General features: G+C 38.9%; 1 protein-coding gene across 1 annotated transcript; it reads left to right on the forward strand.

Annotated features, from left to right (window-relative positions):
- The first annotated feature begins 3,614 nt into the window (after positions 1–3,614).
- SMU1 (SMU1 DNA replication regulator and spliceosomal factor) lies at positions 3,615–23,620 on the forward strand. The gene is made up of 12 exons (XM_082402437.1): positions 3,615–3,750; positions 6,913–7,123; positions 8,475–8,627; positions 9,663–9,773; positions 12,836–12,964; positions 14,442–14,561; positions 15,920–16,036; positions 16,668–16,795; positions 17,368–17,494; positions 19,810–19,977; positions 21,655–21,807; positions 23,107–23,620. Exons 1-12 carry the CDS (start codon positions 3,725–3,727, stop codon positions 23,203–23,205), a joined length of 1,542 nt encoding a protein of 513 aa, XP_082258563.1. The 5' UTR covers positions 3,615–3,724; the 3' UTR covers positions 23,206–23,620.
- The last annotated feature ends 1,540 nt before the right edge of the window (positions 23,621–25,160 follow it).

Genomic DNA, 25,160 nt, shown 5'->3' on the forward strand with positions numbered 1-25,160 from the left:
TTCTAAGTTGGAACAGGTGGCCTTTATTCAAGGAGGTATACAAAAAAGATGAAGGCCCTTCATCAGGGATGATACAGGGATTCCTGCCCTGGGGTCGGAGGTGGGAATTTAAAAAGAGAAGGTTGAGTTAAAAGATCTCTAAGTCATGTTCTGCCATGAACAGGTAGAATTGTGTGATAATTTTTCTCTAGACTTTGCCTTGTTATCATGTTGGATGAAACTGGTCTTGTTTAATAGGAAAGGCCAAACTGTTGCTCCATTTTAGCACTCAAATACTGACCCTGCCTTCTATTTCCTTTGCCCATTGGACCGAGGATGTCTTTCCCATACACCTCTCCTCCTCAATACCAGTTAGACACCTGTTGGCCTGGTTTACAATGGCAGCTTTTCTGTGGTTGGCCTGCCCTCTGCTGGATTAAGGAGATAGATTGCGGAGACGTGGACTTCTGGGAAGGGCCAGCTTTCCGGAAAGGGGATGTGATCAGGAGACCGGATTTCCCTTGGGGTCACTCTATGCCATTTGTTCACCAGAAATTAGGTCTAGGAGGTGGTGATCCAGCTCTGAGTGTGGGGTGGGAAGCTTCCTGATGAACACAACTGCTTGGTTTAGAGGTTAGAAGTTGTCTGTGTTGTGTGCCCGTGTGAGTTTCTTCATCCATGTACAGAAGGAGAGAGGAATATTTTTTTTGTCCAGTGTTAAAAACAAAATTTCTTAGACAAATTGATGTTTAGCAATTGTCAAAGTTTATCAGCTTGCTAATAAGGGATCAGCCAGATAATGAAGCTTATGCTTTGGGTATAGAAAAGATATGGAAACTGATGGGTTATATAGTTGGGATACAGAAGACTTAACATAAGCAGCTAGTTTGGGGGTGGGGGAACTCCCTAACTAGGTAAAGAGTGCAGTTTGATTACATATAGTAACAAATGTCACAGTCAAGTCCGTTGCTGAGGAAACATGGAGGAGGAGGTTTGGGATGCCAGGGGCATTGGCTGTCAATCAGAGATTAAAAATCCAATACATTTAAGAAGCAAAGAATGAGGATACATCTGTGGATGCTAACTGTAATCATAAAGTTTCATTTCTCAGGAATGGTGTCTGATGATCTGATTGCCATGGATGCATAAACCACGGACACAGCAGCAAATAGCAAGCTCTGACTTGGTGCCAAGAGAAACAGGTCTCTTGGCACCAGGAATTTTTCTCAAGCAGTAAGCAGTGCAGCTAGAATATAGTTTACACCCTCCCAAACACCAAACAGCTGTCCACACCCCTTTTTTTCTTTAGAGGCAATTTTTTTCTCTGAAATCAGAATTATCAGAGATTGAATTTTTCCACATAAGTAAATTTTTCTGATAACTGACATCTGTGCCTTTAAGTACTATAACTGTTCTTCTTGAAAATTAAAAAAAAAGATTTTATTTTTACATGCTTGTGAAAAAGAATTTTAATGATGCAGAAAAATGAAGACAATATAATATTAATACAAATCCTGTCACCCAGATGATGTTAGGTGAATATCATCCAAAGAACCTTTATGTATTATGTACAATAGCAGATCAGGTAGATAGATAGACAGACAGAACAGGCTCATGAAACTCTTTCTGAAAATCTTGAGACTAGCCATGTTTTGGAGTTTGGAGTTTTTTATATTTTAGTAAGATAATATGGTATATACACTGTATATCTTACAATATCTCCCAGCAAGATCTAGGTGGTACATAATTAAATATATTAACACTTCTGCACATGAATATTCACACTATAAGATGTTTAAAAGACTGAAAATAGCCTCACTTAAATTCAGGACAGATTTTGCTGCTAAACAACTTATAAAATATATTTAATTTTCACAGCTTTTTAAATTTCAGAATTACAGGTAAGGAATCGTGGATGTGTGCTTTCATAAAATAAGATAATATAATACATGTTATTTTTTAGAGAAAAAGTAATCAATTTAATTGTATCCATAACTGACTGAATAAATAGAAGCTGAAGTGAAACCAAAGGAATTGCCATACTTCACATAAACATTTCTTTATCACAAGAGATATTATTTTCTAAAATATCTTTCTAAGGTTAAAAGATGAGAGTAAGAAAAATAATAAGAGATTGGAGTCATTATGTTGGAATAATTTCTGACGGGGATCTTCCCAACATGTTCTCAGTACTATTAGGCTTAAGGCCCTCCAAGTATTCTGTAACTTTCTCTTTGGTATCCTGAAATTCATAAATAACATAATCTACTCATATAGATAATGAAAAAATTAATATAATGCCTAATATGTAGAAAATAAAAAGAAATTAACTTGTTATAAAATATAGTAATATGTATTTCAATATTTAAATCCTTGGGCATTACTACTAAAGACATAAAGAAGCAATGAGACGCTTGCTGTATGTATAATGAACAAGTCTGGGTTTAATAGAAGTTATAAGAAGAGAAGCCATTCCATTCAAAATGATAGCAGAGGTGTGATGGACACTAGAATAAAACCTGGTATTAAGTAATTATAGAGGAGACTTATTTGTATAAGCGAAATAGGGAAATAATCTTCATGGAAGTAAGAATAACCTGATAAGTACTAGGTAGAGAAAATGAAGGCATACACTATTGTTGAAAATGAGCAAAGTCTTGTTTCAAGGAAGATGTTATAATAATTTTCTATGCTGCTCCATGAGATGGGATAGTGAAAGAATATGTCAGAAATCATACACCCATCTAGATATCTCACCACATGTTGGAGCAAACATTTAGACTTTTAAGGCCTTTGAGATCTTGGAGACCATGTCCTTCAAGAGTCAATGGGAAATTGAGAAAGATTTGAAAAAAGCAGTAGTATTTAAGAGTCTACAGAGAAGTTGTGTGGCAGACCTTTGGAAAAAATATAGATAAGACTGAAAGCCAATAGGAACTCTCCAAATAAATCATTTCAATATGTAATTTTCACAACAGAGATTTCTTATCATTGTGCTGCAAATATTTTTAAAAATTTATATAGGATGGCAATAAAATATTTTTTTAAAAATAATCTTTATGAAATTCATTGATATCTTTACATTTGTCTCTACTAATTTAATAATGTATGGTTTCAAGTCTACCAAAAGACGTCTCAAATCGCCCTTTACACATTTGCATTTGGTTTCATTGTTTTTCCAGTAATTGTACCACTGCTGTGAAACCATTTTCAACTAAATACTTAGTTGGAAACGTTACAAGTAATTTAGCTCGTTCCAAGAAGTGAGTATGCAAGTCCTGAGTCCCCAGCTTTTCATAATTAGATTAATTAAACTGTGTTTTGGCTTCAAAATCTTTCATTTATTTATTTACACTCAAGGAATTTTCCTGCAAATGTTGCCTAGTGGCCCACTGGTTTCCAATGTATTAATCAACCCTACCTTTAAATCTAGTCAACTAATTAAACATTTAAAAAGCAAATTTTAAAAACCAATCCTTTAAAGACAACTCCTCCTCTAGGGAGGAGAACGGAAAATTCTCTGAAGCAGGCGCCCAGATTCCGACTTTTGACAGCCCCTCGAAGCTCCGCCTCTCGAAACCCTGCCCCTCACGCACTCCACGCCCCTCTTCCGTACAGACTGCCCCCAGAGCGGGCGTCGGACGTCGAGCGGAAGTGACGTACGGGGGCCGCCGGCGGTGTCGCTGGTGCGTTGCGCTACCGGGCCTGAGAGTGGAGTGGCCCTTGCGCCAGGGAAGATAGCGCTATGTCGATCGAAATCGAGTCCTCAGAGTGAGTCCCGTGGTGGTGGATGTTCGCGAGGTTGCGGGGGCCGGGAGGCGAAGGGTGGGGGCGTAGAAGCTGCTCGGGGAAGGCGTTGGTGAGGCTGGGGAGCGGAGGGGCATTTCCTTTCCCACAAAGAAGCTTCTTGTATCTGGCTACCTCGGAGGCGGGCCCACAAGAAAGTAGCGGACGGGAAGCCCAAAGCCCGGTGGGAGGCGGCGCGGGGTTGGCGGTAAGACATGCCTGGAAGACCTGAGTTCTAGCCCTCGCCGACTCCTGGTGCGCTCTGTGACTGAGCAAATTAGCCACCCAATCTGGACTCCGGTCTTATCTGCACAAGGGGGCCGGACTCGCAGCCTTCTTTCTCTTCCCGCCCCCAGTGAGCAGTGTGGTTTGTTTCCTCCCCTGTGCTTACAGGGCCCTCTGCTTTTTTCTGCCCAGCACTTAATCCAGTATTGTCACCGTTTGCCCACCCTACTAGCCTGTGTAGGCTTCTAGGGGCTCCTTTTCATTACAGTCCCAGTTCCTAGCACATCGTCGAGGCTCAATGATTGTCTTTGGAATGAATGAGTGATTGTCTTTGGAATGAATGAGCGACTGGCTATTTTATGAAGTTCCACGTGGCGCTGAATTTTGGTTAGTCTGTGAGCTCTGTGTAGCCCGAAGGAGGGACAGAATGGAAATTGGGCAGGAGAATGATAGACTTGGGGGAGAGGGGCGCTAATGAGTGACTGAAGAAGGTCTTTAGTGAACTTTTCCAGGATTCCATCCTCTACCTTGCTCTTGCCAACACTTAATAATTAAATCAGCAGACGTATCATTTGTGTCCTGAGTGTAAGGGAGAGAGGACTTGTCCTCAAGATCTGCCATAGGAAGAAGGGAGGTTTATTCATTCAACAAATATTGAAGTCTACTGTGTACTTGTTTTAGACCCTGGGAATATAGTAGTGAACGAAGCAAACAAAAATCCGTGCCCTTACAGAAAGTACATTGTTATTGAGGAAGGCAAACAGCAGGCAAAAGCAGTAAGTAAAATAGGCTTAGCAAATGGTGGTAAGTGTTTTGGAGAAAAAGTAAAGCAAAGAAGGGTGATGGAGAGTGCTGGCGATGAAGACAGCTAAGTCAGGGCAGGAGTTGGAAAGGATTCCATGCTTTGAGCCTGAATCAAAGTGGGAACTGACCATTCTCCCAGCTGCATGTTTTCATTATCAATAATTGCTGCTTTTTACTAAGTATTTTCCATGCTAGTCACACTATAAGCAGTGTAGTCAACCCTTTGACCAACGCCTACAGAGTAGGTATTTTTAACAGATGAGGAAACAGGCAAAGAGATGTTAACTGACTTGTCCAAAGTCACAGTAAGTGATAGAACTCTGATTTAAATTCCAGCCTATCTCCAAAGCTTTTAACTCTTTATGTATTACACTGTGTTTGAAGGACGTGAATTTGATTTTGGCTATGTCAAATATGAGTTCTTTGCAAGCATGGTGTTTCATTTGGGGAGTGTAAATGGAAATGTGCTATGGAAGACAGTGTGATACTGGAACAGCAGGTATCTCTTAAAGGGGCCATGAGAGAAAAGACTACTGTGAGTAGCAGTAATCAGTTCCCTTCTGCAGAAAGGGAACCCTTTTTAAGAAGAGGGTGTTTGCTTTCCTGTCCAGGGTGTATGTTCACGTGCCACGCTGCCAGTTTGAATCTTCATTTTTCCACTTATCTCTGTTACCTGGTCAAATTCTCATCTGTAAAATGGACATAAGAGTAATGCCATCCTCATAGGGTTGTTTTGAGGAGTAAATGAATCCAAAACGCTTAGAACAGTACCTGATATATAGTGAACACATAGTAAACATTGGTTATTATTTTTTGGTTATTATTTCTCTCCTGGGAAAGAGAATTGACTAAATTCCAGTCTGAAATCCCTTCCAACCAGGACAGTGTGACCCCCGATACTAGTGCTGTCCAGTAGAAATACCTTGTGTGCCACATATTTACTTTCAAGGCAAGAGAAGAACAGTGTAGTACAGCACTGTAAAGTGAACTTTTACTGTCTATATGAACAACATTCTTCACTAGACTCCTTAACACTAAGCCGAAGATCAAGAAGTTTTAATTATATATATTTAACTCGAAATGACTTGTCACATGCTGGAAACTGTTGCTTGTTCTCTGAGTATTTGGAGATTGTCTGCGTCCTCTTTTCCTTGGGAAACTGAATCCACATGTTTTTATTTCACTTGTCCTGAACATTTGGTAATAAAGGCAGTGGGTAGGTGTTATTTTTGCAAGTGAGGACACATAGCTTTATTTTGCTTTTACATACAGTATAGCTCTACTTATTTGTGTTCAACAAATCCCTTTTAAGAAGGTCTCAATTCATATTTTTTGTTGTCATTTGAAAAATGGACCAAATCATCCAATCATTTAGAGTATTTTGTGTCAGTGACTAGACTTGGTTTAAAGTATTTTACTATAGTGTGCAACAGTGTAATCATATGAATTAATAAGAAACTTGGCATAATAAGAAGATCTCTGACCTTGGAAGTAAGAGAGTCTTCTTGATACTAACTTGCTTCCTAGCTGACTGTGAGATATTGGGCAAATTATTTCCCTTCACTGAACCCCAGTTCTCCTATTTCTTTTTTTTAAAATTAAATTAATTAATTAATTAATTTATTTATTTATTTTTGGCTGTGTTGGGTCTTCGTTTCTGTGCGAGGGCTTTCTCTAGTTGCGGCAAGCGGGGGCCACTCTTCATCGCGGTGCGTGGGCCTCTCACTATCGTGGCCTCTCTTGTTGTGGAGCTCAGGCTCCAGACGCGCAGGCTCAGCAGTTGTGGCTCACGGGCCCAGTTGCTCCGCGGCATGTGGAATCTTCCCAGATCAGGGCTCGAACCCGTGTCCCTTGCATTGGCAGGCAGATTCTCAACGACTGCGGCACCAGGGAAGCCCCCAGTTCTCCTATTTCTGAGTTGGAAGTAGGACTGGATGATATCTTGTAACTTAGGTTCTGTGATTTTTTTGGAAAGTTTTACTCACATGATAAAGAAATGGAAAGTAGGTAGTGAAAGGAGGATGGTTGTGTAGAAAAATAAACTGGGGTGGGCTTTATTTTGTGGCCTCTTTGGTGAGTGAGGATCCATGAGCTGAATGACTTGCTTTCTTCTTTCAGTGTGATCCGTCTTATCATGCAGTACCTAAAGGAGAACAGTTTACATCGGGCATTAGCCACCTTGCAGGAAGAGACTACTGTGTCTCTGAATACTGTGGACAGCATTGAGAGTTTTGTGGCTGACATTAATAGCGGCCATTGGGACACTGTTTTACAGGCTATACAGTCTCTGAAATTGCCAGACAAAACCCTCATTGACCTCTATGAACAGGTAAGAGTGGGGGTGATGCTGATCCCTGTAGGTTGGTTTATTGTGGGCCCCCTGACTGGAAAGCATCCGTGAACATTTCTTCAAGCATTATGGGGCTGTAACAGCCCTAAAATTTACACTGTCAAAGCTTGAGTGCTACTCTGTATTTTTATCTCTCTTCTTGGAAAAGCCAAGACTTTCCCAAATTGAAATTCTTTCTTAAGTGACCATTAAATGATCCATTCTTACACCAACTGTTCTGACACCAAATAGTGTACTGCAATTTAGTTCTGACACTAACCACCCAGAGTTAGTGCAGACCCCACTAGTTAAGGGCTTGGTCCTCTACAAGACTGTCTTTACTTCACACACCAGCCACACTTTGGGGTCTTGGGCCACCTATACTTCTGACCAACTGGCTACAAATTTGAGGGTCCCCACGACCCCCTCAGAATTGATAATTCACTAGAATGACACAGACCTCAGGAAAGTGACATACTGATGATTGCAGTTTTATTATCAGGGGGACAGATCAGTACCAGCTGAATGAAGAGACATATAGGGTGAGGTTTGGGAGGGTACTGAACCAGAGTTTCCAGTGCCTTCCCCCCATGGAGTTAGAGTTTGTCTCTTACCTGGCACATTAAAGTATTCACCAACCAGGAAGCTCCATTGAGATTTTTCATTCAAATTCTAGTTCCTTGACCCTCTGCAGGGTTGGGCTGGCTCAGAGCATCAACCCTCTAATCATATGGTTGTTCCTTTTGATAACCAGCCCCTATCCTGAGCCATCGCCTTAGCACTAACTCAGGTGTGATGCAGAGGGCTTATGAATAACAAAGATATTCCTATCACTGGGGAAATGCCAAGGTTTTTAGAAGATGTGTGCCAGGAAACCAGGACATAGATCGTAAAATTACTTATTATACACAGAACAGAGTGGATTTTCTGGAAATAAGAATGTCATGTGGTTTGAAGTAAAAATAGGGAAATGGGTTTGTTTCTTTACAATCTACGTGACTTTGGTTAATCCCCTAAAGAAAATTTTGGTAATTGGAGAAAGGTTTCTCTGGAGCCTATAGAGATATTTCCATCTTTAGTTTTCTTTAGCCTCTACATTCTGAGTAAGAGACCTAAGAGGAGAGGAGATTGGTAGATAAAAATGAAGGATGGAAGTTAAAGGATTGAAGTTATTACTTTATAATTACTGTAGTTGTCTGCCTGAAATTGCTTGTGAAAAGGAGAAGGGGCATTTCCTGATTTGTGATTTGGAAATCATTTTGGTAGGCCATTTCTATGTCAGAAATTGTACTGAAAAAGAAAAATTAATACGCGAATGCATTGAAACAGCCATTTTCTTTCAATTATACAGGTTGTTTTGGAATTAATAGAGCTCCGTGAATTGGGTGCTGCCAGATCTCTTCTGAGACAGACTGATCCCATGATTATGTTAAAACAAACACAGCCAGAACGGTATATTCATCTGGAAAACCTCTTGGCCAGGTCTTATTTCGATCCTCGAGAGGTATGACTGTGGTAATGAAAAGAAACTGTTGTTAACTTTGAGCAATAATGTGATCTTTTTAAAACCATTTTATTGGATACTTTTTGTATTTTTGATTTAATTTTTGAAAATGATACTTTTTTGTTTATTTACATTGGTTGAAATTTGCATATGTTAAAGAGAATAATCTAGTTTAGTATTTGAGGACCTTCCCTCCCTCACACACCTCATCATACAGGATTGTGTGTTGATTAGTAAAAAAGTAGACAGTTTATTCTGGTATCATTTCCCCATTAGCCCAAGTATTTAACTGGCCCAGAAGTGCTGCTCTACTGCTGGTATGTTCACTGTGCATTTGTGTCCCTTTGGAAGCACAGAGTCTTAACCACTGGACCACCAGGGAAGTCCCGGTTCTTTTAGTTCCTAAAAGCTTGTGTTTTTGCTTCTCAGCTGATTATGCTTACTGGTAGAGCATGATGATTGATATTCTTTTATTCTTCCGAAACCATATATATATAGTTTCATTCTTTTTCACCCAGCCTTTTACTAGAAGCTTGTCTAAGTAGGAGGAAGAAGAATTTAATAGGCACTGCATAATGGGAAGTTGTTAGAGTAAACTCACAGAAACCGTGAGGATAAAGGAAGGAGTTTGGATTGCCAGGACAGGATTTAAGTTAGAGGTGGTGAAGAACTTCTGGGCTGGGAGTCATTTGACTGAACAAAATTATTAAAGAATAAAAGAATCCTTGGCTCTGCAGATTTTTCAAAAATTGGAAAAACAACTCTGGCTTTGACATAGTTTACTTAGGCTCTTTTCAGAAATAATGGTGTGGATTGGCTGACCTCAGTTCTATCTCAGCTCATGCTTTTGAAATGCAAGTGGGTAGAATTGAGCAGTTGTTTTAAAAACTAAATGGTTTGATTAATCCTCTGTTTAACTTTTTATGTTTTCCTTTTTGAATGTTTCTGCTTGATTACTGTTACTTTTTTAAAAATAAGCACATTTATGTCTTTTGCCATTTCTTGGAAGTGATGCTACTGCCGCTCCTTTTTCAGGCATACCCCGATGGAAGTAGCAAAGAGAAGAGAAGAGCAGCGATTGCCCAGGCCTTAGCTGGGGAAGTCAGCGTGGTGCCTCCATCTCGTCTCATGGCATTGCTGGGTCAGGTAATTAAAGTCTGTGGAACTGAAATGACTCTGAACTCCTGGTAGTGTTTCCTGTACCATATAAAGTCTATGTATGAGCTAAAGAAATCAGACATCCTAAGAACTGGGAAATACCTGTAGAGCTGCTTGTACCAACAGCTGTGCCATGCCACATTCATCTTTCCTGGGAGTGGCAGTATAGATTAGTGGTTAAGGGCGTACACTCTAGAGACAGAATTAGGGTAACAATAGAATTTATCATCCACTCTTGAGGGCATTGTTGATCATCGTGCCAGAACACTGTCTGAAACAAATTGGAACAAATGTTCACCATAGTTAGAATCTGAGTTCTCTCACTTACCAGCTATGCGGTCTTGGGCATATTACCTAACTTTTTTGATCCCAGTTACTCATCTTGGTGTTGTAGTAAGGATTAAATGAGATAAAAGGTACTTAAAACAATTGTATTTTGCCTGGCACCTTGTAAACACACAGTAACTGGTAGCTGCTGGTGGTGTTTCTTTTTTCTTTTTCTTTTCTTTTTTTTTTTTAGTAGTAGTAGTATTACTAGCATTGTCACTATTATTTTTAATGCGACCTAGGGTACAGACTCCTTTCTGACCTCATCTTCCCCATGCTCTTGGTTGCTCTCAACCATGATAACCACTCGTCTTCATGAAACTCCTCTCTTGGTTTTTCTAACCCTATTCTTCTTGGCTTCCCTTTTCATCTCTCCAGTTGTTCCTTTCTTGGTTGTTAGAGGAAGGAGATAGGGGTGATGTAGAGAAGGGTTTTCGTTTTTGTTTTTTCCTTTTAAAGTTGGGAGTGATTTGAAACTGCTGCAGACTAATGGTAAAGAGCCTGTAGAGAGTACCCATTGACTGGAGACAGGTCAAGTTCTCCAGTCATTAAAGTAAAATATGAAAAATAAGCAACATATGAATTTTGGAAAGAAATAAAATTAATAGTATTTATAAACATTAATATTTCAATTATAATCATAGTATTAATTTAAAAGTTTGGTAAAGTTGTGAGATATAAAATATACCAAAGTTGATTACATTTCTACATATCATCACTGGCCAGTTCGAATATTCAGTGAAAAAAAGAGCTTTTGTTTATAGCAACAGCATACAACATAAGAATTCTAGCATTAACTTTTGTGGGTAATACATGATTTATTTCTATTTTTAAAAAAGGCAAAAGCCTTTCAGAGCTTTCAAGAGAAATAGAAGATTTGAGTAGATGGTGAAACATTGATTTTCCTGGATAAGACTGACATTGATGCCAGTTCTTCTTAGATTTAAGGCAGTTTATAATAAAGATCACAATAGGATTAGAACTGTTTCACAGAAGAATTCTAGTGTTCACTTGAAAAAATAAACTTGGAAGTATATTCATCAAAGAAATTTTGGAAAGGAAGAATGTTGAGAGCATACTAGCCCTAGAAATAGTGAAGCTTTTAACAGGTTTATAGTTTGACTCATTTTGGTACTTGGCATCCAGTGCAACAGCAGTGCAAGAAAGTGATCCTGTTATTTATAAGAATTCAATAGATGATAATGGGAATGTCACAGAACCTAGGAACAGGGAAGAATTATTAAGTGTATGGTGTTGGGGCATGTACTTTAGAATGGGGGAGAAATGTCAGATCAGAGCCTTCTCTCATATTTTATAAGCATAATTTCAGATAGAGTGAAAGTTATGTATTTTAAGAATATAGAAAAACTTCGGTGGTGGTATAATGTATCAAACCTCCTGTTAGGGAAGGACTTCCTGTGAGTAGGGAGTAAACACCAAGGTAAAGGTCAACAAATTTCATTACTTGAGAGTTTAACTTAAGATGAAAAGAAACCTTTAAAGATATAATAAAAAAAATGGGTAGATTGGGAAAAAAATTCTTTTTGGCAAACATAAACAAAGAAAATGTGTTGATCACATTAAAAGCTCACAAATTGATAAGAAAAATAGTAAGACCACAATAGATGAGTGAGCAAAGAACATGAATAAACAGCTAACAGAAGAAATATATGTAGTTAATAAACATGCAGAAAAGCTCAAACTCTAATCAGAGAATTGACTAAAGTAGGGCGTAACTTTCCACTCATTAGAGTTTTTAAATGACATCCAAAATTATTGTTTTCTTGATATAGTAAAGGGAAAAAGGAATCAACATTGATCATGTCCCTGTGTTATATAGACTTTACATATATTATTTTATTTTATCCTTTCATCAGCTCTAGGAATTAGGCTTTTCCCCTGAATTTAGTTGGTGAAATTGGGAGTCAGAATAGCATAGTTGACAAACTAGGACCATTTGTCTTCAAAGTCCATGGTTTTTCCACTCCCCGTAATGCAGTCGTGAATGCTATTGAAGTTGTGTCTTTGGGGGAAAACACTTTGGCAGTATATATAAAGAGCCTTAACCGTTTGTGTTCTTTTCTTGATTCAGTAAGTCCTCTTCTAGGAATCTATTCCAAGTGGGGAATATCCTCATAATAGAAAAAGCCTTATGTCCAGAGGTGTTCACTGCAGCATTATTTAGATGAGTGCAAAAATTAGAAGCAGTATAAATGTCCATTAATATATTAAATAAACTGTGAAACATCCACTGCATAGGATATATTGTACAGCCATCGAAATGTTAGTCATGTCATAGCATGATCTAATGATAGGTGAAAACAGAATATAAAACTTTACATATGGTATAATTACAGCTATGTAAATTAAACATATATGTCAGGGGAAAAATACTACAAGGTAACATATGAAATGCTAACAGTAGTTGTGTTTGGATGTTGGAACTATGGGAGATTTCTGTTTTTCAAATTTTATTTATAATAAGAGACACCTATAAGAAAATAGGTGTAAAAACATGGCCCTGTTGGCTCTCAGAGTCCCCTTCTACCCTGAGATCAGCCTGTGTTCCTGGGACACAGAGTAGCCGAGCTTATGTTGTGTTTGGATGGCCAAAGATGGTTGGGTCTGGATGGCTCACAGTTTCCTGTGAACCTCACCCTTTCAGGCTTTGAGCAATCAGGACCAGATCTTAAAAGCACCCAAGTGGATTTCTTTTCTCATAGGCACTGAAGTGGCAGCAGCACCAGGGATTGCTTCCTCCTGGTATGACCATAGATTTGTTCCGAGGCAAAGCAGCTGTCAAAGATGTGGAAGAAGAAAAGTTTCCTACACAGCTGAGCAGGCATATTAAGGTAGGATCCTTGGACACTCAGCCAGTCGGTAGTCATTTGTTGGGGACTCAATGTATGCTTGCTCAGCCAGGCCCTGTGCCAGGAGCTTGGGCTGGGGAGCAGAACTCATTCTCCAGCTCTGACAACATTCATGGTTGCTGCTGGTGACCCAGGCAGTGGCACACCTCAACTGTATTACCGAGTGGACATACATTGGACATCTGGCCCATCATCTGCCCTTGGACTTCCTCCAAGGAATCCTGCATTTGGAAGACTGCTTAGCTCTTTGGTTAAGCCTGGGACTAAGAACCATGACATTTCTATATATTTGTCCTGTTCAACATTTGTGTTTTTGCTTGCTACGTGTTAGGCAAAGTACCAGGCATGGATTATAAAGTGGGCTTGAGTGATGTTTGAGGAAAATAATTTTATCACCTTGATGGCTGGTTCTTGGTGTTTTTTGTTTTTGTTTTTTGACTTTTCTAAGAAAAAGCATAATGAAACAATTGTTGCAGTCCTCAGAATTACAACCATATTTGCTACTTTAGCATCTCCTTTTTATTAGTTTCTTTCTGGGTTTGTGCTCTGAATTTATAGATTTAAAAATAATTCATATTCCTCAAATCTTTGACTTTGGCTTAGTATTTTGAATTTGTCTTTTCTGGATTATATGTTTTGATTTGCATGTAAAGGTATTTTGGGGCAGCAATTTTATTTACCCTGGTTAAAACCTTGCGACAAATAGAAATCCATTATAATTATGCTGCCAGACTAAGATTTTCTGTTATAAACACTTCCTTTTTTGGCATTTAAAATGAAACTCATAATAGAACTTTTCTCTGTTCCCATCTGTCTAATGTTCTGTAGGTTTTATCTGTTAATGGAAGCATCTTTGCTGGTAAATGCTCAGGATACATTTCCCAGGCAAACAATCTGTCAGCTCAAATCAGTTCTCCTAGAGTTAGTCAGCCACACGTTATCACTTGATCAAATGAAGGTCATGAAAAGAAGCAGTGATGGAAAATTTGTTTAAAATATAGTGGAGGAAAATAGCCATTTATTTTGAAAAATGAATTTTTTCCCCCAGATGAAAAAAAAAAAAGGAACATATGCCATATTAAGTTGAGTGTGAAAGTCATGCCAACAGTGGCTGATTCTGGTAAAAATTTATTGCTTGAGTTAACAGGATTATTTGTTCTAAGTCCCTTGTTAAAATATTATTTTGCTTTTCTTTGGAAATACCAACTTCATTTAAAAAAAAAAGCAATAAAAACAAGAACAAAAACTAGTTTCATTGGAGAGCCTAGATGCTCAACTGGTTGGAGAAAATATATCTAGCATCTCTTGGTGTCTGGGTACAGAAACACCCCTCCCAAACTCCATGATACAGGAGCTTTATGGCTTTATGCTAGGGCAGAGCTCTCAAAAGTTTAAAATGGGAATTGTTTTAAGGCCACTACATAAAAGTGCATCTGTTTCATTGTTTCATTTGAAACAGTTTGGTCAGAAATCACATGTGGAGTGTGCTCGATTTTCTCCAGATGGTCAGTATTTGGTTACTGGGTCTGTTGATGGATTCATTGAAGTATGGAACTTTACGACTGGAAAAATCAGGAAGGTAAAGTATTTTAAATACATTAATTTTTCTAGTGGGAGAATTATCTGTTACTGTTTTTAAATTATCTGTTATTTTTGCAATTTAAATTTACTTTTTGAATGGGTAATATGTACATCTGATAAAACATTTTATAAAATAGAACGGTTATTCAGTAAAGAGTCTTGTTCCCCCCTCTTGTCCCTCAGCCAGTCAGTTCCCTTCCTTGGTCCACTCAGGGTTACCAGTTTCTTATGTAACTTTTCTGGAATATTCTATGTGTATATGTAAGCAGTTGCTTATTGTTTCCTATCTAACCTTATTGTAGGACTAATTGTGTTTCATTCTGAATGAAGTAGAATATCTTTTTATATGTGAAAAGCCACCAGTATTTCCTGTTCTGTGAAGTCTTTTCATATCCTTTGCCCATTTCTCTTTTGGATTGCTTCTGATTCAATACTTGTGTATATTGCAAAATGATCACCACAGAAAGTCTAGTTAACATCCTTCATCACACATAGAAGCTTTTTTTTCTTGTGATGAGAACTTTTAAGATCTACTCTTTTAGCAACTTTCAAATATACATACAGTATTACTAACTGTAATCACCATGCTGTATATTACATCCCCATGGCGCTTATTTTACAACTGGAAGTTTGTACCTTTGGACTTCCTTCATTATGTTTCTTTTTATGTTTAATTGTTGATCCATCTGGCATTTGTTTAGGGTGATAAAATTGGTGTAGATCCAACTTAACTTTTTCCCAAATAGCTACTTGTTGACTAACCCCTGATTTAAAACATAATCTTGATCATAGAGTACTAAATTCCACTCCATGCTTAGTGGATTTATGAGTGACTTTCACTTTCTACATTGTCTATTTCTTTATAATTTACCTTTTTTTTTTTAACCATGAAGCAGTCTCTTTCTATACTTTAGAAAAAATATATTTCAATATGAACAGTAATGGATGATAAAAGAAAAGTAACAAATAAATAGATTAATCAATACATGGTTTTAGGAAAGGTAGCTGACAGTATGGACAAAACATTAATTTCTCATGTCATACCCTAAAAACAAATAAATTCAGATATATTAAAGATGTACAGTATGTACTATAGGGAAATTTTGCTTAGAAAGGATCATAAGCAAAAGATGTAGGCTCATATGTTTGCATTTTTTATAATAGTTATTTGAATTGTGTAAAAAAGTTCTTCCCAGTATTATCAGTTGTTCCTCAGGATAGTGCGCATGACACTATTTGCTTTGGAGATTTAGAGTCGGCATAGTCCATTATCCTGCTTTTAGTGAGTTTGCAGAGACCTGGGGTAACTGGTGTTTTTGTGTTATTTTGATAACTGCTTATCATTGTTTCCTGTAGGATCTTAAGTACCAGGCCCAGGATAACTTCATGATGATGGATGATGCTGTCCTCTGCATGTGCTTCAGCAGAGATACAGAAATGTTAGCAACTGGTGCCCAAGATGGAAAAATCAAGGTATGAATTAGTGGCATGAACTCTTGTATGTAGACGTTTTGAGAGTTCTGTAATGAGTTAGTGTCCTGCATAGGTTTTTTGCTTCATAACAGCTACTCTTTATGGAGCATCAGCTTTATGCCAGTGACTTTAGTTTTTCTTCTTTAATCCTAATAATAACTCTGCCTAAGGAGGTCCAGTAATTTAAGGTCACACAGTTGGTAAGTGACAGATCTGGGACTTCAGTCTAGATCTGCTTGTGCCCTTTCTGCTGTGCCACTGTGGCTCACCGTATGTGGTGTGTTGTGCTTAGGGGATGGGGTGGTCTGCAGGTGATTAGCAGTTGATTAGCTGTGGCTTGTATTTAATTGCTGTTAAAATCCCCTGGGCTAGATAAAATACAGAAATCGTCTCTGCTAAGTGAACTTAGAGTCTGAATTTTTGTTTTAATAATTTAAAAGGAAAGAGGCTTAAGTTTCAAAGGATTCAAGTTATCATTGTACTGTGTGAACCAGACATATCATATTCAGCTATTAGCATGCATTTTTAATGCTGTTTTTAGCATATTAGTGAGCACTGCATCTTGCTTGGCTCTGCAGAGTAGAGTGGGACAGTATTTACAGGTTTTTACTATTCTTTTTTTTTAATAAAGGTATGGAAGATTCAGAGTGGACAGTGTTTAAGGAGATTTGAAAGAGCACACAGTAAAGGTGTCACCTGTCTAAGCTTTTCTAAGGACAGCAGTCAGATCCTTAGTGCCTCTTTTGACCAGACAATTAGGTAAGTAAGAATCCCCAAACTGCCCTCACTTGGGTTTAATATGGTGAAGCCTTAGAGGGAGGTACTAGTGATTCCTTATGTTTTCACCAGGATGCTTTTATATGGAGAGTGAGGGTATGTGAGACCTTATTTCCCCAAAGTACAGCTGACACAGTGCTATTGTGTTGTCCATTTGGGTCTTTACCTAGAAGAGAGATTAGAAAGGGATTATAGCAGTACTTCATATTTCTCAAAGTGTGGTCTGTGGACCCACCTGCATCAGAGTCACCTTAGAGGACATGTGACAAATACAGATTCCTGGGACCCGGCAGAGACCTAGAAGTCTGTTGCTGAACAGAAGCTTGTGGTATTATTGGCATATTTTCTTCCAGTCTCTGTGCAAAGCTTTTGTTGTGGTTTTGTTTGATTGTTTGACATAAGGAAAATAATACTGCATACATAATTGCATAGCCCTCATTCTTAATATTTTAACATGAGCTTCTATAATTCATCTAAAATGCTTTCAACAGTTGGTCCCAACCATAATATGTAGAATATTAATTGTTCTTTTCATTTGCTTTTATTTGTGATAGAATTCATGGTTTAAAATCTGGAAAAACCCTGAAGGAATTTCGTGGCCATTCCTCCTTCGTTAATGAAGCAACATTTACACAGGATGGGCATTATATTATTAGTGCATCCTCTGATGGCACTGTAAAGGTTAAGTATTTGCTACTGGTTTGTTTTGGGGTGTCTATTCCATTTTTGCCCTTTGAGGAGTTTTCAGTGGTGATAATGGTGATAATTGTGGTGGTTAAACCTCTTTACTAAGTATTTTAGCCATAATTGAGGTGAGTCTGTGACAATAGTAATATTCTGTGGTAATTCCTATTGGCCTAGGGACCTCAAATCTCAGCCCTACAGACGCTATCGTGTGTAGGAAAAGAGGAAAGATGTGGAGTTCTAAACTTAAGTCCACCCCCATTTACAGTGGTGAAATTCCATCTTGCCATAGGTATGGTCCACCGCAACAAGTTCACGAAGAGCTCAGTGGCTAAATAAATAGGTCTCATCCCACTCCGAGCCCCCACATTCGGGCCTTTCTAATAGCATTTCAAGAGGAGCAGGAGGGGCGTAGAGTAGAACCAAGTCCTCTCTCAGATACTTATTTATTGCCTTCAGCTCTCATCTGAAAGTAGTGGCTCTTCGGTACCTTAAGAGATTTAGTTATTTCAACAGAGGGCCTCATTTCCTAGAGAAGATGGGAAATCCGAATAGAAAATCGCTAGAGATCTTTGAGACACTCCATTTACATTCTAGATCTGGTTTTAAATTGCCTTATGTGAGTGTTACGTGGCAGAAGACCTAAACATTCTAACACAAATCCCTAACAGTCAGACCACCTTCTGCAGTGGCTTGTTCTGGCTTGGGAATTGAACCAGAAACCTGAAGGTAGGAGATGTACTCTTCCTCAGGATGGGTAGGGAAATACAGAGCTCTTAGTGCTTTAATCATGCGGTTTGCCCTCTTTGTGCTATGTATCAATATATGGGCCTCACAACTTGTAAAAATACCATTGGGAGGTGGCTTGTGTAGGTCTCTTTGTTTTGTGGTCTTTTCCTTTAGTTCTGCAGTAAGTGGGGGAAAGCATCTCACTGACCTTTTGGACAGAAAACTCTAGAAGTCTTAGAACTCTTGATCCCTGAAATGTTCATTGCTTTTCTAGGCTGCTGGGCTTTGGAGAGGAGATTGGGGTAGATGATACAGTATTTATTAAGAAAATAAATACTGGGACAACTAGTGGGGCAACTATTTCCTCCTGTTTATAGGTATTCATTCAACATCTGTTTTGTGCTGGGTTCCATTGAAGGCACAGAAGAAACACAACATAGTCCATGCCTTTGAGGTTTTTATACCTCATGAAGTGAGTGCTGTCCAGACAATGCCAGGCAATAGCTGGTCCATCCCTTCTCTAAGCACATTTCAGATTTCAATAATTGTGATGTCTGATTTAACCACTTCAGTTCATAGTAGCTCAGAAGGGCCAGGTGAAAAGCATTAGGGTGGAGAACTATCAGCAGAAGAAATGTTGGACTGGGAGAGGTCACACAAGTGGCCAAGAGTAGCTTCCACGTCATGGATCCTCATGTGTGTCTGTTAACATTGTAACTTCTGTGCAGTGGTTCTCAGTACAAGCTGAGAATCATTTGTGGAGCTTTTAAAAAATGCACAGGAACTTCCCTGGTGGTGCAGTGGTTAAGAATCCGCCTGATGATGCAGGAGACATGGGTTCGATCCTTGGTCCGGGAAGATCCCACGTGCTCGCTCTAGAGCCCACGAGCCACAACTACTGAGCTCTCACACCACAACTACTGAAGCCCGTGCGCATTAGGGTCCGCCTGCCGCAGCTACTGAAGCCTGCGCGCCTAGAGCCCGTGCTCTGCAACAAGTGAAGCCACCGCAATAAGCCCTCACACTGCGATGAAGAGCAGCCCCTGCTCACCACAACCAGAGAAAGCCCGCACAGCAACGAAGACCCAACACAGCCAAATAATTAACTAATTAATTAAAAAAAAAGATTAAGAAAAATGCAGAAACCTACATCCCACTCCAGACCTACCAAATCTGAATCTCAGGGTCCTGAGCATATAAATCTAAAAAACCCTCATTTCATTTTGGTGTCCAGAGAAGGGTAGCTTTCTGGTTGTTTATGACAGTAGCAGTGTTGACACATAGCTGATGTTAAAGATAGGTAGCTTGTTAGCCAAGGAAAATTTTGTAGGAACAGATAATAAATTTTAAAAGGATTTTATTATTTCGCTTTCTGGTTTTTATTTTGTTTATACCAGTTAATCAGCAAATGGGGAGTTCTTATGTATATGGCAATGCTAGGTATTTGGACTGTAAGCAGCTTTTTTTTCTGAGTCAATTTTTTTCTTTTTTAGTAATATAATTTTCAACTGCAAAACATTAGAAATTGTTAACCTTCCTCCCCCGCCCCCCAAATGTTTATGCCTTATATTTTTGTGTTGTAGATCTGGAACATGAAGACCACAGAATGTTCAAATACCTTTAAATCCTTGGGCAGCACTGCAGGGACAGACATCACTGTCAACAGTGTGATCCTGCTTCCTAAAAACCCAGAGCACTTTGTGGTTTGCAACAGATCAAACACAGTGGTCATCATGAACATGCAGGGACAGGTGAGTGCTCAGAAAGTGCCTTTGCTCAAGCCCTGTGGGCCGTTCCCAAATCAGCGTGTCTTGGTCCTGGCACTTTCAGTAACCAAATGTGGGTTCACCACTTGGAAAACCATATACACTGTATTTGTTTTTCAGACACTTACTTAAAATTTTAAATTCTGTGTCTACAAAACATCTTTTTGGCATCTCAATAGTTAATCTACTTTCCCCAGGATGTTTGTATACTATTCTCTTTCTTTTGCATCCTTTGGATAAATGAGACCCTGATCTGTCTTTAAGCCTCCTGCAGAACCTCACTGAAGATTTTGATATAACAATCCCTGTGTGAGTGAGGGAGATAGTGTGTGTGGATTACCAGCTTGGGACATCTGCTAGCTACCATGTGATCTAAGGTGGAACTCCAATAGGAGAAGGGCAAGTGTCTTTATGATGTGTATTTGTAATCAGAACACCTGCTGGTTCCCAAGGAACCTCACTTTTATAGCACCAGGGACATTAGGAGTATCAAGGTTGAGGTCTCAAGCCCTGGGACTGTGTTGTGATGCTACTGAAATGTTGGGCTGGGCACTTGGGGATCCTGCTGAGCATGGGGAAGACCCAGGGGCTGGTGTATGGAACTCTCTCTCCATTGCTTGAGTCCCTATAAATGATAAATTGGTAGTGACGAACCTATGGTTGAGATGGCTGGTCTGCAGTACCTGTTGGGACACTGCATAATAGCCATAGTTGCCCACTTCCTAGTTTTCTGCTTGGCTTTTTAAAAACTTAAAAAAATTTTTTTTAGATTCACAAAGAAGTTACAAAAACAGGTCAGAGAGTTCTTATACACCCTTGACCTGCATCCCCCAATGATAACATCTTACATAAACATTGTACAGTTATCAAAACCAGGAAATTAACATCAGTACAACACTGTTAACTCACATACAAACCTTATGTAGATTTTACGCCTTTACATGCATTCATTTTGAGGTGGGACATGAATAGGTCTGTGAAATTTCATCTCGTGTTGATTTATGTAACCACCACGATTAAGATACAGAACTGTTTCATCACTCCCAAAGAAACTCCCTTGTGCTACACTTTTATAGTTAAATCCTTCCCCCACAGCTCTAGCCCCTGGCAGCTACTTATCTGTTTTCCATTATTACAGTTTTTCATTTTGAGAATAGTAATTAAATGGAATCATACAATATGTAGCCTTTTAACCTTTTGAGATTGGTTTCTCTCCATTGATTTATGGTGATCTTAATGGTATGTAAAATAGAGCAAGCAAGGTCTAGGAGACAGTTCCATCATGAATGGAGAGGGCATCTCATTCTGTTAGAAAGAGGAAACTGGGGAGCATGGGCCCACAGAGCATTGAGAACCAGTAGTATGTTGATTTAGGAAGTTGTGTATGCTAACGAATTTGCTTCTGGGTAAGATGGCTCAGTAGGCTAAAGAGTAGGATTGGTGACTTGGGACAAGTGAATTGTAAATGTCTGTCTGCCACTGACTTAAGATAGCTTATCCTTTGAATATTTCAGGACATGGTGAATAGAACTGGTAACCTAATTATAAATGACAGTAAACCAAAGTACAAAATAACATAAAGATGTCAGTTTAAACTGCTGCAGTAGAACTGTTGCTAATCCAGGTGTTTTATTTTTACCTTGGGCTGTGTTAATGATCTAGATTGTCAGAAGCTTCAGTTCTGGTAAGAGAGAAGGTGGTGACTTTGTTTGCTGTGCCCTGTCTCCCCGTGGTGAATGGATATACTGTGTAGGGGAGGACTTTGTGCTCTACTGTTTCAGCACAGTCACTGGCAAACTGGAGAGAACTTTGACGGTAAGTATTACTGACTTACGGCCATCTACAGAAATTGTTAATGCTTATGTCTTTCTGAACTCTGAAGTAAACCTTTTCCAGACTGCTATCTGTGTGAACCTTGGTATAAAAAAATGTTATCACTAAATAAAAAAAAAGGCCCATAAGTAATTGTATGGAATTACCTCCTGTATCAGGAAAAGTCATCCTTTCGTGAGCCTTCAGCTTCAGGTGGATAGGATGGGTGTACATGAAGCAGAGAAGAAGGAAGGGAACATGGCTGTCCAGCCAGCTAGATTGGTTAGACCTTCTCCAGGGCGATTGGAGAGTGGCAGATGTAGCTAGTCCTCTCCGTGTCCTTTCAAAGGCAAGTTCCTTGCATATTATCCTAGCAAACTGATTATGATGTTTTTAAGCAGCTTTGTGTTGTAAGAGGGCTCAGTCAGTAACAAGGAATAATTAATGCTAGCTGTTGTAACAAACAATCTTTAAATCTCAGTGGCCTAACACAATGAAAGTTTATTTCTTATTATGTCACAGTGTGATATAAATTGCATTGTCCTCCTCTTTTAGCTGTGCCATTTGGAATATGTGGCCCCTAAGATCTTAGAAGGAGAAAAGATAGTTGAAGGGGTATACTGGATGTTTTAAAGATCCACATTTGGAAGTGGTTTGTTTATATTACTTTGTTCGTCATTCTTTTTTGATTAGAATTAGTCACATGCCACCCACAGCCCAAATGCAGAGGGGTGGTTGGGCAGGGAAAATGTAGTCGTCTGCAGTCCAGGAAAAAGAAATGGTCTGGTGAATGTATAAAAAATTATACACATACCTGTTAAGAGAATAATCTCATCTCAAACTGTTCTTGAGTGAACTGTTGGTACATCTGCCTTGTGAAGCCTCCAGTATAGATCCAAGATGTGAACAAAACAAGATGAGGTGGAAGGTGTCCTCTAGTTGAGGAAAATACTAAGTTCACTGAGTTGAAAGAATTGTTTGGTCTCAGCCACCGTCTTGGCTTAATATTTATAAAATGGTGATGATGACTAGGACCGGCTGTAGTGCAGGAGTGCTTTGGCCCAAAGTGTTATTTATACATTATGAAGAAAAGTACAGAAAATGTCATCAGTCCTGTGATAGCCTCGTTTGAGTTTTTGGTTTGTGTGTTTGGTTAGCACTCTTTGAGGCTGCCTTGGGCTTGATTCCTTTGGTGAGAAGTAGGAGCTTCACTCTTCTTCCCTCCCACTCAGCTCTGGAAGCGTCTTCAGAGTGATTTGTTACAGACCTGTATACCCTAATCCTGTGCTTTACCTATTCCAGGTTCATGAGAAGGATGTGATTGGTATCGCACATCACCCTCATCAGAACCTGATTGCTACTTACAGTGAAGATGGACTCCTAAAACTCTGGAAACCCTAATTCAACTTTTCTTTTTAAACTAGCTTGAGAGCATGTACTTAAAATGAAGACATATTCATGTGTTGCTTTTTTTTTTTAGGCCAGCTTTTCTAAGTAAATTGTCTGAATTAGGCACAAGAATAATTTTGTGAAAATTCATGTTTAAGTAGCAGTTACTCTTTTTTATATATTTTCAAGGTATTTGCTTATCTAACTGGGGCAGTCACGTAATGTTTTCAATAGTCTTTTACCTGGAGAGTGAAATACCGATATTTCTAGGGAAAAACTGTACTCCTTTGATTATTTGAAATGCTGATTAAAACGGGCCTCCTGCAGTAAAACTTGTAAATAAGGAACTATCCCAAATTCAGTAGCTGTTTACTGTTCCATCTTTTTTTTTTTTTAAAGATGTTAATAAACTTTACACCTTTCTGGAGGCTTTGTTTTTAAATGTAAATAAGTGCTCATCTAGTTAACATATTTACTTGGAATCAAATGAAGAGGGTGGGACACTATATTATTATTCCTGAATCTCAAGTACAGCCAGAAGTCAATTCCTGGGTAGGACAGACTGAATGTAAAGTCAGGTGTCACATAGGATCTCATTTCACTGCCCTCCCCCAGGCATTCATTTTTCTTAGCTGGGCCTTTTCCAGGGAATATCGTCTTCATTTTATGGATAGAACTAGTTGCAGGATACATTATATGAGAATTCAGTTTTGGCATATTTGGAAATGCATGTGGGTGTCTCTTTTCTGTTTCAACCAAAGATGTATATGGAATGCCTGTGCTGATGTGTGAAGGTACTATGCTAGGTACCATTTCAAGAGAGTGAGCTTGTTTGCTTGTGCAGGCCTTTTATGCCCCCTTTTAATTTTCCCAATTAGTAGGTACAAACAAGTGGGGAAAGTTTTGTATAGTCTTACAAACCTTTGTCACTTGAAATATAGCCTGATCTTGTATTTGGGATCAGCTAGCTGTGCCTAGCACATAAAAATGCTTAATATTGGCTGAATAATTCTTAGCAGCACTATGAAATCCATCTTTCCCAGTTATATTCCCAAAACTGTCTGACACAAAACCTGCAGCTTTTTCACAGAATGTCATTTGCTGCCAATTTGAGAGTTGAATAGCTGTGAGTCTATATTAATGTAGTCTGCCATTCCTCCCAGTGAAGAGGCTTTCACTTAAGAAAGTTTAAGGTGGAAAGAGCTTATACTAAAATTCCTTAGAAAAATCTTCAAGAAACTGGAGTTTTGATTTAGCCCATGACCTCGTGAACTGGCAGTTGTGAGATGCACACTTCGTGCCAAGGCTCATGGAGAGCAAGAATCTTTTCAGCACATGTACACTTATACTTTTTTGGGAATTTTTAGCAAACACCTTCTGCTCCTGCACCTAGTGCTCAGGATGGTTAAAAATACTAGTTTCTGTCACAGGATGGGGGAGAAAAACAAGTTAACAGGATTAATTAGAATAGTTAGATAATAGAAAATCTGGAGTGAGTTAGTTGTTTTTTTGATGATCCGGACCTAATGGGTTAGGAGAGGCTTTCTGGAGTTGACCATAAAAGGACCAACAGGACCTGAAGGTAAAGGGCTTTGGTGCTCTTAGGAGCACTGCAGTGTGCCATAGCTGCAAGGCATGTGCTAGACATGTGGTAGGGTCTGGGGAGACCAGGCAAAGAGGAGAGGACTGGACTGAGAGCCATTAAGTATATCTTCTTTTTTAACGAAGTAATGCATTGGTGTTTGTTAACAAAGAAAAAAGGGGGGAAAAAAATGAATTTTGTTTTTCCCAGGTCACCTGTGTTTGTGTATCTGTCCACAACTTCATTTTGCACAAACCTAAAAGGTGTTTTTTTTTTTTTTAATTTTAATTTTTAATTTTTAAAATTTATTTATTTATGGCTGTGCTGGGTCTTCGTTTCTGTGCGAGGGCTTTCTCCAGTTGCGGCAAGCGGGGGCCACTCTTCA

This window comes from Balaenoptera borealis (assembly GCF_965194805.1).
Source record: "Balaenoptera borealis genome assembly, chromosome: 8".
In the NCBI taxonomy this organism is placed as follows: Eukaryota; Metazoa; Chordata; class Mammalia; order Artiodactyla; family Balaenopteridae; genus Balaenoptera; species Balaenoptera borealis.

Coding starts and splice junctions, on each gene's coding strand:
- SMU1 (XM_082402437.1), top strand. CDS start 3,725: ATGTCGATCGAAATCGAGTCCTCAGA. Junction 3,751..6,912: donor ATCGAAATCGAGTCCTCAGA/GTGAGTCCCGTG, acceptor TTCTTCTTTCAG/TGTGATCCGTCTTATCATGC. Junction 12,965..14,441: donor AGCTGAGCAGGCATATTAAG/GTAGGATCCTTG, acceptor CATTTGAAACAG/TTTGGTCAGAAATCACATGT.